Raw genomic sequence first — 17,529 nt, 5'->3', positions numbered from 1 at the left:
CAGTTGAGGGTTAAACACACCACTGAGGACTTATTTACCACTGCCTTTCATCTACAAATGTTAAGTTTATTTTTTTTGTTTTTCCTTTACTTTGTACGGATTGCATTTGCACGTGGCCCAACTTTCTCTTCACCCATCCCACTCCAGTGTTTTGACTCACACCTAGCAAGGAGCTTCCGATATTCAGCTGGCTACCTTTAATCACACACAAGCCTATATGCTAGATACCAAGCAAGCATTTTGGAGACTAGAATGAGTTAAAATCACCTTTCCAAAACAACTTATTCAATCACTATCCTTCATGTTCTCACTGGTACTCCAAACCCTATCACACAGGATTGAGGACTACTCCCCAAAGTCAAGACTATAGCAGATGAATGTTACTAAAAGCTTTTTCATCTAACATTATGCTTTTTCATTTACTCTAACATTTTTTTTTTAAGTTTTACTTAAGTCTCTATACCCCAAGTGGGGCTCAAACTCATGACCCTGAAATTAAGAGCTGCATGTTCCTCCAACTGAGCCAGCCAGGTGCCCCAACTCTTAAATAAATCTTAAATACCCGTATGTACCGTGAGTCCTACTGTGCTCATACTGCATTCTTTCTATCGTCTAGTGTTACTTACTTGAAGGAATCCTGGAATTCTGCTTGTTTCTTATCCTCTTAAGCAGTATCACAATCCAGTTCAAAAGCTAATGCTCCAGAACAGTCACTTAACAAGTAAACCTAGTTAAGTTGTCCCATCCCCAATACTATGGCAACTCACTGATACTATGGGCCTATCAAAAATACCTCAGCACACCAAACTTTTTTTTTTAAAACCATGATGTTTATTCTGACTAATTGTTGAAATCCTTAAGATGAACTGGATGCTGCAACAGCTGCCCTCTTGGGCTTAGGTGTTGTTCCTTCACGGAATCCATGCCTGCATGGTATTAAAAATGAAAACCAGTTACTTCAGCAACAATTTATACATTTCAGTTTTTATTAATACAGATTTAAATGAGCTTATCTCAGTTAAATGCTGAAATCAGTATCAAATTCATATGTTCAGACATTTATTTTTACGGCATCATCGATAAGCTGCACGGTTTTATTTACTTCCTTCCGCTTCAAGATACCCATTTCAAACATACACTGAGTTGCAACTGAAAGAAGGTCAACAATTTATTTTGTTGTCCCGGTCACCAGGCCAGTTCGTCTCTCCTGCTTGTTAAGAGATCCATTTGTGAAAGTAAGTCCCTAGGCTATCAGGCAGAGATCCTAAGCACTCTCCTTTAGCCAAGGAAAACAAGGAGTATGTTTAATTGCTGACATTTTCTAAACTGCTTAACTGCGCTTTACATTTTAACTCATTTATTATACATACACACTCCAAAGAGAAATTGTACTGTTATCCTCCTTTTAAAACTTTATGAATTGAAGCACCAAAGGGTTAGCCTGGTTTTAGTTGATGCTCTCCAACTCCTACTTTACACAGCACAGGGCAGTCTCCCCAACAAATGATCTTGGTTGACACCTAAATGACTGACACCTTAAGAGGCATGTTAAAATGCAGTTTCTCTGTAAGCGGGGGCTGAAATTCTGCATTTCTCACAACTCTAGAGCCTGACTTTTACGAGAGTAGGAGATCTTTCTTTCTATACAAATGCAGTAACTATCACCGTTTTCTACAGATTTGCTCAAAACCACAGAAGTAAAGGCCCAACCCCAGACCTCATTCACCACTGTCCTGACAAATTTGCGGGAAAAAGTGAGGTGTGGCCTATCCCCAAGAAATATTACATTTTGGGGTGTCCCGCTCAAACCGCAGTCTAAACGTTTATAGCTTATACGGTTGCTCATTGAGAGAGTAACAAAATCCAGACTGACTGGTCTGAAGGTTACAGGGGAAGCAGAGAAAATACCTTCTAACACGTGCGACCCCACTAACCAGGGCAGTACCGTCATTTCACAACACACCAAGAAGGTTCTTCTCCAAGCTCACAGAACTAAACTACAATGGAAACACAAAAAGCTGTACCTGAATCTGCGGTATACAATTTTTAGGTGCCTCATGCGACCGGTCCCAGTGGTGTTCCGTCTTTTAGCCTTGGCACTCCAGTTATCTAGAACACAAATGCAGGTAAGGTTCTAAGGGGCTCTTCCCCACCTAGGTTACAGGCACCGCTGGTCAATATATTAAAAAGTGCCTCCCTCGTTCTGTAAGTCCACTTCATCCGCATAAAGACGCACTTTTCCTTTAAGGACCAATTAATGCCGCAAGCCACGCCCACTTTCCTACAGTGCGCCCGAGACCACCGCCTTCCCTCCCAACGCCCGACACGCAGTTCGCCTGAAACCAATCCACTTACACTTTCTCTTGCGCTTGGCAGGGTAGCCGCACTTGCCACACGTGGACTTCTGAAGGTGGTAGGCCTTCGAGCCACAGCGGCGGCACAACGTGTGCGTCTTATTGCGACGCTTTCCAAACGATGACGTCCCCTTCGTCTGCAAAGGGGAGAAAAACGATTTTGAGATCTAGTGATTTCTACACGTATCCCGGCGTTTTCACTGATTAAGATTTAAAAGCAGTTACAAAGGTCTGAAGACAGTCCAGGGCTGAAACCGCGGCGGACGCTCCTAACTTAAACGCTAGATCAGAGACCACTACCAGCATTTCACGTTACCTAAAGCCTTCCGCAGGGACTACTCTATTTCGAAATCGGCTACATTCTTTAGAGGACAGAGACAGAAAAGACAAGCCGCAAGACGAAATAACGTGGGGTTTTCCTCCCTACCCCGACCCCCAAACTTAAGAGCTCCTGCAAGACCTCATCAACAGTTTTTTTTTTGCTTACAGAGCCAAACGCTCCCAGACCACGCTTCTTCCTTCAGTTCACATCCGAGGGCAAGGCTTCTCCAAAAATCAAAAAAAAACCAAGGGACCTAGAGTGGCTCCTGCTCCACGGCTGTAGACTTAGCATCCCCAGGTACACTTAGGAGCCATTCTTCTGGCTCTTGAGGGCCACAGTATGCCCCTTTCCTACCCACCCGCTCCCTCTAGCAGGAACCTCGCCGGCCCCCTCAGGATGGCAGGGAGCGCGACGCAGAAGACGAGGATGGAAGGCGATACGAAGAACTACTGGAAAAAACTCACCATCTTTTTTCCGCGGCAGGCCCCAAAGAGACCGGAAGAGGAGGCACTTCCGCTATATCGTGCTAAGGAGCTTCCGCCCAGGGAAGTACTTCCGGCGAGCGCGGGGCGCTGTTCTCAAACGTCCGTCGCAGCGGTGTGGGCGGGGTCTAGAGGAGGAACCAGAGCCAAGGCAGGGCCAATAGGGATTTCGGCGCTCTGCGGGCGGGAGGGCTCACAGCTTCGTGGAGTCCGAATGGGCGTAGTTTCGGCCGCCCCGCCTTGCGCGAGAGCTGCCTAGACACCGCAAGCTGGTTTTTTGTGATTCCTCTCCTGCTCTCCTGCCTCTTAGTTTTTAGATCTGTGGCTACATCGCGGATTTCGGTCACTAAGCCAAGCCGGTGGGGAGCCTGGGGCACGAGTCCGCGCTTCCGGCGGTGGTGGAGGATTCGGGATGGAACTGGAATCCCGATCTGGGAGAAACGGGCTCCTCCAGCTCCCTCCTCACCCTGGATGGAACTGGAATCCCGATCTGGGAGAAACGGACTCCTCCAGCTCCCTCCTCACCCTGGATGGAAGCTTTTGGCAGACGCTGGTTCTTGAAGAGGTCGCAGGCGGTACGGAGGCACCGACCCGGCCTCTCAGGAGCTGGCCTCCAGATCTCAAAAAGAAAGGGGAATCACGTTTTCTTCTAACTGTAGTAGTTTAAAGGTATATGTTTTGATCTAAAATTTAAGTATGCTATATCACACGTGGGATCTTCGGATACAGTTTTCTGCACCACCCCCCCCCCCGGTCCCCCGTGAGGAAATCCGATTCGGCCCCTTTTGTTAGGGCCTGGAAGTCTGTACGTAAACGCTTTGTAAGTAGGGTCTAAATTGGTGATTTCCAGATCTCCTTGATAGACGGGAATCCGATTGTAACCTTTCACCCAGCAACCCCCCCACCCTCGCAAAACAGCAAAAAATCCAAACATTTAAGAGTACGTAGGGAGAAGGATCCCAAATAGCCGTGTAATGTGCTTACATTCTATGTAAACCGAGAATTCTTTACCTGTCACATGTGAAATATTAGCAAAGGTGACGGAGTAGCTGGTGGCGGAACTCTAGGAATCAGGGTTTACAGGACAGTCCCGTCCTCATGGAAGCGGCAGATAGAGGATAAAGAGGAGGCCAACCTGCCAGTGCTCGGATCCAAACTGCAATTCGAGGGGCTTGCTGGATTAGATGCTGTATTAGTTTCTTACTGCTTTTCTATCAAGTTACCACAAATTTAGTGGCTTAAAACAAACAAGTTATACTGCTTTTTAAAAAATTTCATCTACTCAAGAGGAATAAATTCTAGGGATCTGTTGGACCTCGTTGTGCCTATAGTTAACAATACTGTGTATGCACACTTAAAATCTGGTAAGAGAGTAGATCTCTAGTTAAGTGTTCCTAACCACAATTAAAACACACATTACAGTTCTGGTCAGAAGTCTGAGACTGGTCTCACTGGGCTCAAATACAAAATGTGGTCAGGGCTGCATTATATTCTTAGAGGCTCCAGAAGTTCTGTTGTCACCTTTTCCAGCTTCTAGAGCCTGTCATTCCTTGGCTTTCTGTCTCCTTGTCCCTTCAAATCCAGTAAGAATCTCCTATCATACCCTTCTGCCTCCCTTTTGAGATGCATTTAGTTAAAACTCTAACCTAAAATTAATTTTTAGTATTATATAAAGACTTCCTTAATATTTTTTCAACCTCAGGAACAGCAGAGATGGATTCATCATTATCCTTGATTCTTAATACATCTCAACATCGGTCCATGCAGCATTGGTCCCTGCCCTTATTTACATATTTAATTACCTTTAATAATATATTAAAGACCTATAAACTTATCCCTGGATTATAGCCTATGTCTAACTCCATGATCTTCCTGTCCTATTATCCCAGCTTATCCCCAACCTTTCCTGAACCTAGGTAACCATCTTTCTTAACTTCATATTCATTATTTCCTTACTTCAGGTACCCACACTTTATATAATTTTAATGACTCCATGTATATTCCTAAAATGTGTGTATGCATGTGTATGTATTTAAGTTACATTCAACTTTTAAAAGGGGTATCATGCTGTACATAATCTTTAGGGACTTGAAGTATATTTTTATGATTATATTTTTATAATTATAATTATTTATAATTATAAGTGAATTATAATTATTTTATATTATATTTTTATGATTATATTGTGGGTCACTGAAGTTCATTCTTTTTGAATGGTGTATACTATTCCATGAAATACTATAGTTTATTCATCTAGGAGCCTGTTGATAGTTATTTAGATTGTTTTCAGGCTGTTCTTGCGAACTATGGAACTGTAAATAAAGACCAGCTAGGAGTGCTTGAGTGACTCAATCAGTTAAGCATATGACTTGGTTTCTGCTCAGGTCATGATCTTGGTGTCATGGGAGATGGCCAGTGTCCAGCTGTGTGCTCAGTGTGGAGTCTGCTTGGGATCCTCCTCTGCCCTTCCCACTTGTGTGCTCTCTCTCAAATAAATAAACAAATGTTAAAAAAAAAAAAAAAAGACTAACTAGATGGTTTAAAAAAAAATTCAGGGGTGCCTGGGTAGCTCAGTCAGTTAAGTGTCCTACTCTTGGTTTTAGCCTGGGTCATGATGTCAGGGTCGTGAGATCAAGCCCTGGGTAGGGCTCTGTTGTCAGCATGGAATCTGCTTGTCTACCTTACCCACCATGCACGCACGCATGTGTGCTCATACTCTCTCCAAAAAAAAAAATAATAAAATCTAAAGAATAAAAACTAAAGTCTAATAGAAACAAAAAATGTAAACTATTAAGTATGCAGTAGTATTTAAAGTAGAAATTATGAATCCCTCTGTAATCATATCCCCAAAGATAACCAGTGCTATAATTGGGGAGTCTCTCTCCTGTCTTCTTGTAAATATATATCACTATATATATTTTATATATGTGCATTATACACATATTAATTTTTAAAACAATGAGATCTGTAACTTTGTCTTTCATAACAATATATCATGGATATCACTAGTTGTTAATATACATAGGCTTACTTCATCCTTTTCTTTCTTTCTTTTTTTTTTTTTTTAAAGTAAACTCTACCCTAATGTGGGGGTCGAGCTCGTGACCCTGAGATCCAGAGTCTCATGCTCCACTGACTGAGCTGGCTAGGCACCCTGCTTCATCCTTTTAAACTATTCTTTTTTGTTTTACTGTTGATATATCAACATTTATTCCACAAATCCCCAATTTGTGAAAATCTTAAGTTATTTTAAATTTTCTGCTATTACAAACGACATCATGCAGATTCTTGCACATTTATCTTTGAACATTTGTCTAATTATTTCCTTAAGATAATTACTTAGAAGTGAAATTGCTGGGTTGAATGGTGTAAATTTGTATTTTTATCCATCTCCATTTATTTATTTATTTATTATTTATTGCTGCCTGTTGCTAGATTTCTCTCCAGAAAGAGTTAATCAGTTCACATTCTCATCACAAATAGATAAAAAAAAAAAAAAGAGTAGATAGATAATCTATAGGGAGCCAGGCCAGTCGGCTCAGGGCTAGATTTGCACACTGTCTTGGCTTGTTTTTAGCCACTCTCTTCAATGCTAGGCATCTTTGACCTGTTTATTCTTTGCCATTTTTTTTTTTTAAAAGATGTTATTTATTTGTTCGACAGAGAGAGAGAGAGAGAGAATTAGAGTTCACAAGAAGGCAGAGAAGCAGGCAGAGAGAGGAGAGGAAGCAGGCTCCTCCCGAAAGAGAGAGCCTGAGCAGAGAGCTGAGCAGAGAGCCCCGTGTGGGCTCAAATCCCAGGACCCTGAGACCATGACCTGAGCCGAAGGCAGAGGCCTTAACCCACTGAGCCACCCAGGCGCCCCTGCCATTTTTTTTTTTTTTTAAACCTGTATTTATTTACTACTGAAACGGTTTCATAATCCATTTCCTGGTCTAGAGGACGGAAGAACAATGGCTGCGGAAAGTGTTCCTTCTGAGCTCATAGAAAGAGAACGGAAAAAGTTACTTGAAATCCTCCAACAAGATCCTGATTCTGTCTTAGACACATTAACCTCTCGGAGGCTGGTTTCTGAGGAAGAGTATGAGACTCTGGAGAATATTACAGATCCCCTGAAGAAAAGTCGAAAGCTGTTAATTTTGGTACAGAAAAAGGGAGAGGTGTGCTGTCAGCATTTCCTCAAGTGTTTACTTAGTACTTTTCCAGAGTCAGCTACCATTTGGGGCTTAGAGCATGGTAAGTTGGATTTCTATACTTTTGGGGGGTGGTGGGAGGGACAAGGTAGATTTCCTGAAAAAAGAAAATAATTGCCTTTTGTTTTCATTTGTCTATCTCCCAGAGATAATTTTCACTGAAATATGATAGAGGGTAAAAGTGTCCAGGAATTTAAAAGCAGGGAGCAATGTATCTTATTGGCTTAAGGGATTGATAATTTTTTGTTGAAACTGTATCTAAAATTTGCAGGGGTTTTTTAGTCAGTCAGTAACTTCATGGATATTTAACAACCCCAAGACCAAGTGCTGCATCTTTCACTTAGTATAACCATTTCGGAAATAGCAGAAGAATGATACATGGTGGATTAATAACTTCATTTTTTTCTGTGATAAGAATGCCAACAGAAGCCTGCTTTTCTGGAGCAATTCAAATGCTAATTCTTATTTTTTCCTAAGATTAATTTTTTTTATTTATTTATTTCACTCACGGAGATCACAAGTAGGCCAAGAGAGGCAGGCAACTGAGAGAGAGAGGAGGAAGCAGGCTCCCCCCTGAGCAGAGAGCCCCATGCTGGGCTCCATGCTGGGCTCCATCCCAGGACCCTGGGATCATGACCTGAGCTGAAGGCAGAGACTTTAACCCGCTGAGCCACCCAGGCATCCCTGAAGATTTTATTTATTTATTTGACAGAGAGCAAGCGAGAGAGAGAGAGAGAGAATACGAGGAGGGGGAATGGGAGCGGGAGAAGCAGGTTTCCCATGCGGGGCTCTTTCCCGGGACCTTGAGATCATGACCTGAGCTGAAGGCAGACACTTAACCGACTAAGCCACCCAGGTGTCCCTCAAATGCTAATCCCTCAATGTTTAAAAATATTTTGTGGCATGGGCGCCTGGGTGGCTCAGTCGGTTAAGCCGCTGCCTTCGGCTCAGGTCATGATCTCAGGGTCCTGGGATCGAGTCCCGCATCGGGCTCTCTGCTCAGCAGGGAGCCTGCTTCCTCCTCTCTCTCTCTCTGCCTGCCTCTCTGCCTACTTGTGATCTCTGGCTGTCAAATAAATAAATAAAATATAAAAAAAAAAATATTTTGTGGCAGATGAGGGAGTAATTCTTCCAGAATGGATTGTTTAGCAATTTTGTAGATTACCACTAGAGGCAGGTATAGCTCCTTTTTCTGAAAGTCTAAAAAATAAAGATCATTTTAAGAGATAGTAGAGAGGTAGAGGTTCAGATAAAAAGTTAATGATCTCTACTGTAGGACAAGAACAATATGCTTAGAGAAATAGATACTATTATTTCTAGGACCTACTATTCCAAATTAGAGCTATTTGCTTCCTGATTAGAAATCATTAGGATCAGATTTCATTAGCAATGGCTCTAGGAAATCTGAGATGGTTTTGGGTCACAGTAAAACCACAGATAAGCACTGTTCATAGGATTCACATTTTCTGTTTCACTCATGTACTCTTCGAGTTTTCTACAAAGAACTCAAACTTTTGAGCAAGGTAGGAACATGATTTGATTTTTTTTTTTTTCCAGTGAGAGAAAGAATGCCAGGTGACTTGTTATTTATGTGGGAGATGCTAGGTTTTCATATACTCCAGTTTTGAAATAAAGAAGAGAGATGATGCTTTGAGGTCTTGGAAACTCAAGTTATTATAAAATTTATTCTTGTTAATTTGGAAAAATGAAACAACCTCCCTCCCAACTCTCTTGTTCTTTTCCAGAACTTTTAAAGAATGAGAATATACAACCTCCTCAACCTATAGGGGTAAACAAGAATTCAGAAGATTTTTTTTCCTCTGGAGAGAAACAGCCTGAGAATCCTGAGATCACAATATCCTTCACAGAGAAAGAACACATGGTTATGGGAATCTCTGAATCCTTTGGGGAGAAGAAAACTAGTCATAAAGAGACTGCTTGGACCTCCAGCGAAGATGAGAAGGAATACAACATGCCTGAAGTCATATCACCACATTCAGTTGAGAACTCCGAATATGAAATTCCAGCAACTATTGTTTATTTACAGGATGGACAGAGATATGAGAAGCCAGATGATTCTTTGTACTTAGGAAGAGAGGGATATCTAGAATCCCTTGGATACTCAGAAGATGCAGAGCCCGCTGTGGAAGAAGAGGATTATAATGACTCAGAGCACAGTGTTTATGATGGCGAAGAAGGCTGGACATATTCAGAAACCCTGCACTTCTCTGAGGAAGAACAGAGCTATGAGGATTCAGAAACTGGCATGTTGCTGGAGGAGGAGGAGAAGGAAAAGGAGGAAGAGGAGGAAGATGAGAAGGAGGAGGAGGAGGAGAAAAGGATTGAAGGTATGGGAATGATATGTGATAGTTGGGCAACAACTTATTCCATCCCATAATGGGGAGAAGGGGTGAAGAAAGGCACTAGACGTCAGCAGAAAAGCTGCTACTCAGATTCTTTCTGCCTCCCTAACCTGGAATTTCCTTAGAGGTGGGTGTTGACAGAGAGGAAGACTCAGGACCTACACAATGGTGGACAGTAGAAGCAAAAATAAATACTGATTGTCAGCTTATAGGTTTCTTTCTTTCTTTTTTTTTTTTTAAAGATTTTATTTATTTATTTGACAGACGGAGATCACAAGTAGGCAGAGAGAGAGAGGAGGAAACAGGCTCCCCACTGAGCGGAGAGCCCGATGTGGGGCTCGATCCCAGGACCCTGGGATCATGACCCGAGCTGAAGGCGGAGGCTTTAACCCACTGATCCACCCAGGCGCCCCAGCTTATAGGTTTCTGTAGTCACCTCCTGTGATGCATAAAAGAAGCTGCTAACCACTAATTTTAGGTGTTACCTTCTATTGTTCAAATTAAGCCTCTTAAGTCATTTTAGTGCCTTTGTGACCAATGGCATATGGAGGTTTTGGTCCTGACTACTGAAGTGAAAATCAGAGAGGAGCCTGTAATGAATGGATAAGATCCCCTTGGCTTGATCTTGGTCATAAATTACCGTCTTAGTAAGGGAAAATTGTATTAGTATCTTTAATTGGAATATTTCTGAATGAAAACTTGAAAACTGAGAAATGCTTCATTTGAAGAGATATTGTTTATGAAAATAAATATCCCCAAGTTCTGAGTAGAGGAGGGAAAGGTAACTCTCATCTCCCATTCAGTTCAAATCCTGGGGATGCACTGTCTAGTTCTAGATAGGAGAGGAGTAATGTCCTCCTCATCAGACCTTTTATTAGTTTGCTAGCGAAGTACCCCAAATGAGGGAATGTAAATAATAAACAACAGAAACGTCTTATCTCAGTTTAGAGGCATGCCTGTGCTTGCTCTCTCCCCCTCTTTCTCTCTGATAAATAAATTAAAAAAAAAAAAAAAAGAAATCAAAGTGTCTATAAGGTTGGTTACTTCTGAAGCCTGAAAAGGAGAATCTTTTCCTGGTTTCTGGTGGTTTGCTGGAAATCTTTGGCATTCTTTGGCTTGTAAAAATATCCCTCTCATCTGCCTTCATCTTTACACAGTTGTCTCCCTGAGTGCATTACTCTAGGTCCAAATTTCCCCCTTTCATAAGGACACTAGTCATATTGGATTAGGGCCCACCCTAATTACCTCGTCTTAACTAATTATACCTGCAGTGACCCTATTTCCAAATAGCATCACATCCTGAGGTACTGGGGGTTAGGATTTCAACATATGAATTTGAGGGGGTACATAATTTAACCCACAACACAAATCTCGTCCCACCCCCGTACCTTCCCAGCCCATTATCATTTTTAGGCGTCCTTCTTAATTTTTATTTATTTACACATTTCCCTTACTGTATAGGGTTGACTCAGTTATTCATTACATAGTATCATCATTATTCTATAACAAACCCCTTTTTGTCTGTTTATTCCATTTTTTCTTCATTCTCCGTTTCTCCATAGGTAACGTTCTAATATTATGATGCGTTTCTTGCATGTTACTATTTGTTGGTATGATCTTGTTTTCTGTATCATTTATTTATTGCGACAGTAGCGCTGCATAACAGAGCTTATCAAAACAATAAGAGTGTCTGCAGTTGGCTAGGCAGTTCTTCTGGTCTTTCCTGGGTTTATTTATGTGTCTATAGTCAGCTGGTGATAGACTTGTCTGTCATCTCCTGGCAGGCTAGTCTGGACTTCTCAGACTAGATGGGGCATAGTCTTATGGTGAGGACAGAGGAGTATAAGAGAGAGAAGGCAAGAAAGAGAGGGAGAGAGAGAAAGAGACAGAGAGAGGACGAGCCTTAGAACTACCATCGCATCTGTATTAGCTTCCTAGGGCTCACCAAAGTACTACAAAGCGTGGCTTAGGACAATGGGAGATTTACTGTCTCTTGATTATGGAGGCCACAGGTCTGAAACCAATGTGTTAGCAGGGTCACACTGTCTCAGCAGGCATTAGGCAAAGTGCTGTTCCCAGTCTTCTCTCCCTCGTTTCTGGTAGCCTCAGTTATTCCTTGGCTTGTAGATGACCGACCATCTTCTCTCTATGGGTCTTCAGATCATTTTCCTTCCGTGCATGTCTCTGTTTTCAAAATTCCCCTTTTTGTAAGGATACTGGTCTTATTAGACAGGGCCCACCCTAATGACCTCATTTTAACTTGACCTCTCTCAAGATTTTATTTACAGATAAGGCCATAATCTGAGGACCGGGGTCTTAACACAGTTTTGTTTTTGTTTTTGTTTTTCAGGGTTGGGGGTGGAGAGTAGACATAATTCAACCCATAACACCATCACTTCTGCCACATTTTGTTGGTCAAAGTATGTCACAAAGACAGTGCAAATTCAAGGACTAGGAAAAAATAGATACCACTTCTTACAAAGCAGTATTGCAGAAAGCCAAAATATATCCAGAAAGCCATTAATTGGGGCTATTTTTTGTAATCAATGTAACATCATTAGCAAAACAGGTCAAGAAAAGAGATGCTTAACCCAGGTGACTAAACCCCACAGCCACCTCTCTTGTTTGTTAAATATCTTCAAAGAATCTTCGTTTTTTTAAATCTGTTCTAGTTTCCAGTTAACCTAACTGGACTCAAATTCAAAATACTCCTTTCAGTGGATGGCAGCTAACATCTCTTGATCATTTCTTTTGCCTCAGCTGGGCTATTTTCATGAGTTTTAAATTTATAAAAATGTATTAGGTTCTTGGAAGGCATGAGTGGCTCAGCTGGCTAAGCGTCTGCCTTCGGCTCAGGGCATGATCCCAGGGTCCTGGGATCGAGTCCTGCATCGGGCTCCCTGCTCAGCGGGGAGCCTGCTTCTCCCTCTGCCTGCCGTCCTGCCGCTTGTGCACATGCTCACTCGTTCTCTCTCTCTCTCTGACAAATAAATAAAATCTTAAACAAACAAACAAACAAACATGTATTGGGTTCTAGATATTTATTATTGCTTCTTAAATTTTTGTTTTTCTTTTTATCCAGCTCTGTGCTTATTGTTATTATTATCATTGTTGCTTCTTGGGGGTATCCCAGATGAGCTCCATAGTAAGACTGTTATTACCTTGTCAGTTCTAGATATCTTGGCCAGGGCTGTGTGAGTACTGGTTTTTGTGATGAAGAAATAGTGGATTGTTGCCCAAAGTCAGCCTAGTTGATAGGCAAGAGCAGGATCTAAAATTTTTCCTGCAACCTGTCCTGTCACTGCCTCCTCTGGGAACCCATTTTGCTGGCCTCAACTCCTCCCTCACCTTCTTTCCCCAAAACATATTCTAATTCAAGCAACTTTTAGACTACCCGAGGATTTCTCAGGGTTACCTTTGTTAATTATTAAAATCTCTATTTTTTGCTCAGTTCTGTTGTTTCTTCCAGGCTATTTTTAAAAAAGATTTATTTATTTGAGAGAGAGAGAAAGAGAGGGAAAGAGAGGGGGAAGAGAAGTGGGGAGAGAGAATCTGAAGTAGATACTGCTCTGAGCACAGAGCCCAACGCAGGGCTCACAACCATGAGATCATGACCTGAGCCAAAATTAAGAGTTAGATATTTCACTGATTGTGCCTCCCAGGTGCCCCTCTTCCAGGTTATTTTTATAGGGGATCCAAGAATCTTTTTTTTTTTTTTTTAAGATTTTATTTATTTATTTGACACAGAGAGAGACAGCACGCACACAAGCAGGGGAAGTGGAAGGCAGAGGGAGAGGGAGAAGCAAGCTCCCTGTAGAGTAGGGGAAGCCAGATATGGGACCCAATCCCAGGACTCTGGGATCATGACCTGAGCCAAAGGCAGTGGCTTACCCAATTGGGCCACCCAGGCGCCCTGGGATCCAAGAGTCTTATGTTAGTTTGCCATCTACCAGGAGTAGAAAATGCTCTCTGGCATTTTCTTTTTCTACTAAGCACTATATCTATTCTCAAGAAGTGGTTAGGAGGCATATTAGAAAACGGGAGATTAGGAGAAATTAGGTACAATGCATAAATTCTGAGAAAGTTTTAATTGGAATAAAATCTTCCATTTTCCCAAACTTTAGCAAGAGATACATTTAAGAGAGAAATTAATATCAACCTAGGAAATTCCTCACACATCTATATCATGAAGCATTAACAGTGTTTTCCATTGCTACATATAAACATTAGTCAAAAACCTGGAAAACCTAAATGATCATCTGTAGATAATGGTTAAATAAGTAATGATCCATCTAAATCATGAAATATGATCAATTAATTAAAATGAGTTAAGTCAATCTCTGTATAAACTGATTTGGAAGAATTTGCAAAGAATACCATTAAGTGAAAAGAAGTTGAAGAATCACTTGTTTAGTATAATATCATTTATATAAAAATAAAATAATATCCACCAAACCAGATGATATATTTCTCTCTATGCACGCATACTTATGTACTTGCATGGAATAAGGATGGGAAGCAAACATACGTAACACATTGACATCTCTTAGAAGGAAAGTGGAATTGGCAAAAGGGAACTTTCACTTTATTTGTGTTGTTCTATCTTTTCACAGTGAAAATGCCAATTACTTATTTAGTTTTAGAACTCCATGAAGGAAGCTTGACTCTGAATGTGACATTCACTGAGTATCTTTTTCCCTACAGAGAGAAAAAACGTGTTTCAAGATGTCCTATCATGTTTAAACATGGATAGGAGCAGAAAGCTTCTGCCGGATGTTGTTAAGCAATTCTCCTTAGATCGAGGATGTATGTGGACACCTGAGACTCCCGGAGACTTAGCTTGGAATTTCCTGATGAAAGTTCAAGCTCTGGATGTGACAGCCAGAGATACAGTCCTCAGACACAGGGTTCTGGGTGAAGATGGCAAAGAGGAATTGGTGACTGGGGTAGAGAATTTGGAAATCAGGGACGTACAAACCATTCATCCCTTTGATGTTCTTTGTGCCTCTATGCTCTGTTCAGACAGCTCCTTGCAGCGTGAAGTCATGTCAAACATGTATCAGTGCGGGTTCGCTCTTCCCCTGCTCCTGCCAGATGCTGAAAACAATAAAAGCATCTTAATGCTAGGGGCCATGAAGGACATTGTGAAAAAGTGGTCAACACAGTCTTCAGGAGGACCTTCAGGGGACACAGAAAAGTTTCTGAAGATGCCTGTCATCTCCTTTGTGCGCCTAGGGTACTGTAGCTTCTCCAAGTCCAGAATCCTCAACAGACTGCTTGGTCCTGCCCAACTGAAATCACACGAAATCTTTCTCCATCAGGATTTTACTGTCCCAGTGCTTCCCTGGCAAATCTCTGATGGCCTGGTTGAGATAATGTGGCATTTTCCTGAGCGAGACTGTCTAAAGGAAAACCCTAGTTTTTTCCAGAAGCCTGTTGCTCTGGCCAACCTCCGTGGAGACTTAGAAAATTTTTGGACACAGTTTGGTTTTTTGGTGGAAATTTCCTCAGCTGTGTTTTTTTTCACTGACTACTTAGGTGAGAAGGAGTGGGACTTGCTAATGTTTTTAGGAGAAGCTGCCACTGAGAGATTGTACTTTGTCCTCAGTCCCCAGGCCCAGGAGAGTGAAGAGGCTCAGCTTTTCCAGAGAATTCTAAAGTTGAAGCCATCACAGCTACTGTTTTGGGAGGAGGAGGAAGCTGGGGAGAGAGGGAAGAACATGGAGGGTCTTCAAGCTGCTCTGCAGGAAGTGATGTCCTCTTCACTCAGATATGTGACCATGGAGGAGATGGGCCCCCTGGCCAGGGAGTTGGGAATCCAGGTAGATCAAGACTTTGAGAACGTTCAGGGAATTCACAGTTCCTCTAGTGAAAACCTGGCTGAAGATGAGAGACAACAAAGACATGGTCAGCCAGAAAGCTCATCTGAAATCGCAGCTGAGATGACTGTAAGCGGGCCTGAGGCTAGCTGGAATCTTCAGAATTTCCACCCCACCCCAGTACTCATGCCTCCTCAGGAAAATTCCTGTCCTCTACCAACCAGAATTGGAGGTAACTTTAACCATATGTCTCTGAAAGCCCCCTGGGTTATGGGCTCCCACTTTTGGTCAGAGCAGAGGACCAGGTGGTTCCGTCCCTGCCCCTTTCAGAAAACAAGGGGCTATGGTCGAGGTAAAAGTTTTAGGTCTCAGTACTTCCCACCCCAGAGATTTTATTCACCTGGAAGATTTATAAAATTTCCAAAAACTTCTTGGGGATATTGCGTGGATAAAACAAGACCTGTGTCTCAGCATGTACAGGCCTGGCCTCAGAGACCGCAGGAGGACAGAACAATGGGAGCTCTTAAAAGATCTGGGGCAGTGGTCTCCCACATAGGTCACTTCCATTCCCTGGGTTTGCAGCCAGCAGGAACAGTTGGGAAGCCACAGCCTAAACAAGCCTGTGCCCAGAGAACACAGCCAACTAGGGCAACTGGGAAACTTATAAAAACAACATCCCATATTGAAGGTCTTTACCCCCAGGCCTTTCAACCAGCAGGAGCCATACAAAAACCTATAAGACCTGGTTTTCAGCAAGGAGCCAAACTGAAGGCACAGGATGGGCCTTCAAATCCAACTTTCCAAATGGGATCCTATCCCAAGTCCAACAGCAAATATTTACCCAGCTCCCAGTTCACATCCAACCAGCCCAAGCCATTCCAGGTCAACCAATCCCAGCCTGTGCCCTCTCAACCCAAACCCACGCACACAAAACCCACTCATCGCCGGCCCTCCCAGACTAAACCCTTTCCAGCCATCCCCACTCAACCCCAGCCCTCCCAGGCTAAACCCTCTCCACCTAAACCTACTCAGCCCAAGCCATACCCACCCCAGGCTTCCCAATCTAAGCCTTCTCAGCCCAGACCCGCGCAGCCCAAGCCATGCTCACCCCAGACCTCCCAATCCAAGCCTTCTCAGCCTAGACCCGCTCAGCCCAAGCCATGCTCACCCCAGGCCTCCCAATCCAAGCCTTCTCAGCCCAGACCCGCTCAGCCCAAGCCATGCTCACCCCAGGCCTCCCAATCCAAGACTTCTCAGCCCAGGCCCACTCAACCCAAGTCATGTAGGACCAGTCCTTCACAGGCTAAGACAAACAATCTAAAAGCAGCACCCAAGAGGGCAGGAAAACGTTAAAGTGCTCACTCTAGAGACCTATGAAACAAATCCTTCATCCAGGCCATTGCTATCATATGGTAACCTGAAGAAGAATGGCAGAGATGGTCAGAGATTCCTATCATTAACATGACAGAAAGAAAAAAAAAATATGCACAGCTTAACTGGTATCATTAAAATATCTGTAAGAATTGTGTCTACCAAAAGAAAAAATATGAAAAGAATTAAGAATAGAATCAGTGAGTAAATAAATTAACTGAACCCAGCCTTGAGTATTAGGTAATATATAACCCGATTGCCAGGAAAGGTGCTGTTGAGGTGACTCCATAAAATAAGGCTCAGCAGCTCAGTGTTACAAGAAAAACTTGTGCTCGATGTTTGCTGCTCCAGAGGTGTCTTGGTCAAAACTTTTTGGTTCAGCCACTAAGCAGATAATCTATTTACCTGTGATAACAGCTCCAGTTTGCTCAAATGTTATAATTCTCTCATTTTACCCTTACATAAAGGAATAATGAGCTGTAAACCAATGAGATGAGTTATTTTGCATTTACTTGGGTATGATTTGTGTATGTTTTATATATTTTTCTTAAAAGATTTTTTATTTTTTATTTGACAGACAGAGATCACAAGTAGACAGAGAGGCAGGCAGAGAAGGGGAAGCAAG

General features: G+C 42.4%; 2 protein-coding genes and 1 non-coding gene across 3 annotated transcripts; 1 reads left to right on the top strand and 2 right to left on the bottom strand.

The window, feature by feature from the left end:
* Positions 1–808: 808 nt before the first annotated feature.
* Positions 809–3,233, bottom strand: RPL37 (ribosomal protein L37). The gene is made up of 4 exons (XM_044232494.1): positions 3,141–3,233; positions 2,356–2,491; positions 2,025–2,109; positions 809–926 (listed from the first exon to the last, which is right to left on the bottom strand). Exons 1-4 carry the CDS (start codon positions 3,141–3,143, stop codon positions 857–859), a joined length of 294 nt encoding a protein of 97 aa, XP_044088429.1. The 5' UTR covers positions 3,144–3,233; the 3' UTR covers positions 809–856.
* LOC122898318 lies at positions 1,007–1,086 on the bottom strand. Its single transcript, XR_006382985.1, has one exon. It is a non-coding gene; the product is annotated as a small nucleolar RNA SNORD72 (small nucleolar RNA).
* A 186-nt stretch (positions 3,234–3,419) lies between the features above and the next one.
* Positions 3,420–17,502, top strand: CARD6 (caspase recruitment domain family member 6). The gene is made up of 4 exons (XM_044232492.1): positions 3,420–3,827; positions 7,098–7,394; positions 9,097–9,699; positions 14,419–17,502. Exons 2-4 carry the CDS (start codon positions 7,112–7,114, stop codon positions 16,884–16,886), a joined length of 3,354 nt encoding a protein of 1,117 aa, XP_044088427.1. The 5' UTR covers positions 3,420–3,827; positions 7,098–7,111; the 3' UTR covers positions 16,887–17,502.
* Positions 17,503–17,529: the final 27 nt, after the last annotated feature.

Source organism: Neovison vison, chromosome 1 (assembly GCF_020171115.1).
Source record: "Neovison vison isolate M4711 chromosome 1, ASM_NN_V1, whole genome shotgun sequence".
Lineage (NCBI taxonomy): Eukaryota > Metazoa > Chordata > Mammalia > Carnivora > Mustelidae > Neogale > Neogale vison.
This window is presented reverse-complemented; position numbering and strand designations above follow the sequence as displayed.

Bases quoted from the DNA above. Each gene is read 5' to 3' on its own strand.
- RPL37 (XM_044232494.1), bottom strand. The intron at 2,110-2,355 runs GTAAGTGGATTG...TTTGTGTTCTAG, and splicing joins TGCCAAGCGCAAGAGAAAGT to ATAACTGGAGTGCCAAGGCT. The intron at 927-2,024 runs GTACAGCTTTTT...AATACCATGCAG, and splicing joins ATTGTATACCGCAGATTCAG to GCATGGATTCCGTGAAGGAA.
- CARD6 (XM_044232492.1), top strand. From the start codon at position 7,112: ATGGCTGCGGAAAGTGTTCCTTCTGAGCTCATAGAAAGAGAACGGAAA. The intron at 7,395-9,096 runs GTAAGTTGGATT...GTTCTTTTCCAG, and splicing joins CATTTGGGGCTTAGAGCATG to AACTTTTAAAGAATGAGAAT. The intron at 9,700-14,418 runs GTATGGGAATGA...TTTTCCCTACAG, and splicing joins GGAGGAGAAAAGGATTGAAG to AGAGAAAAAACGTGTTTCAA.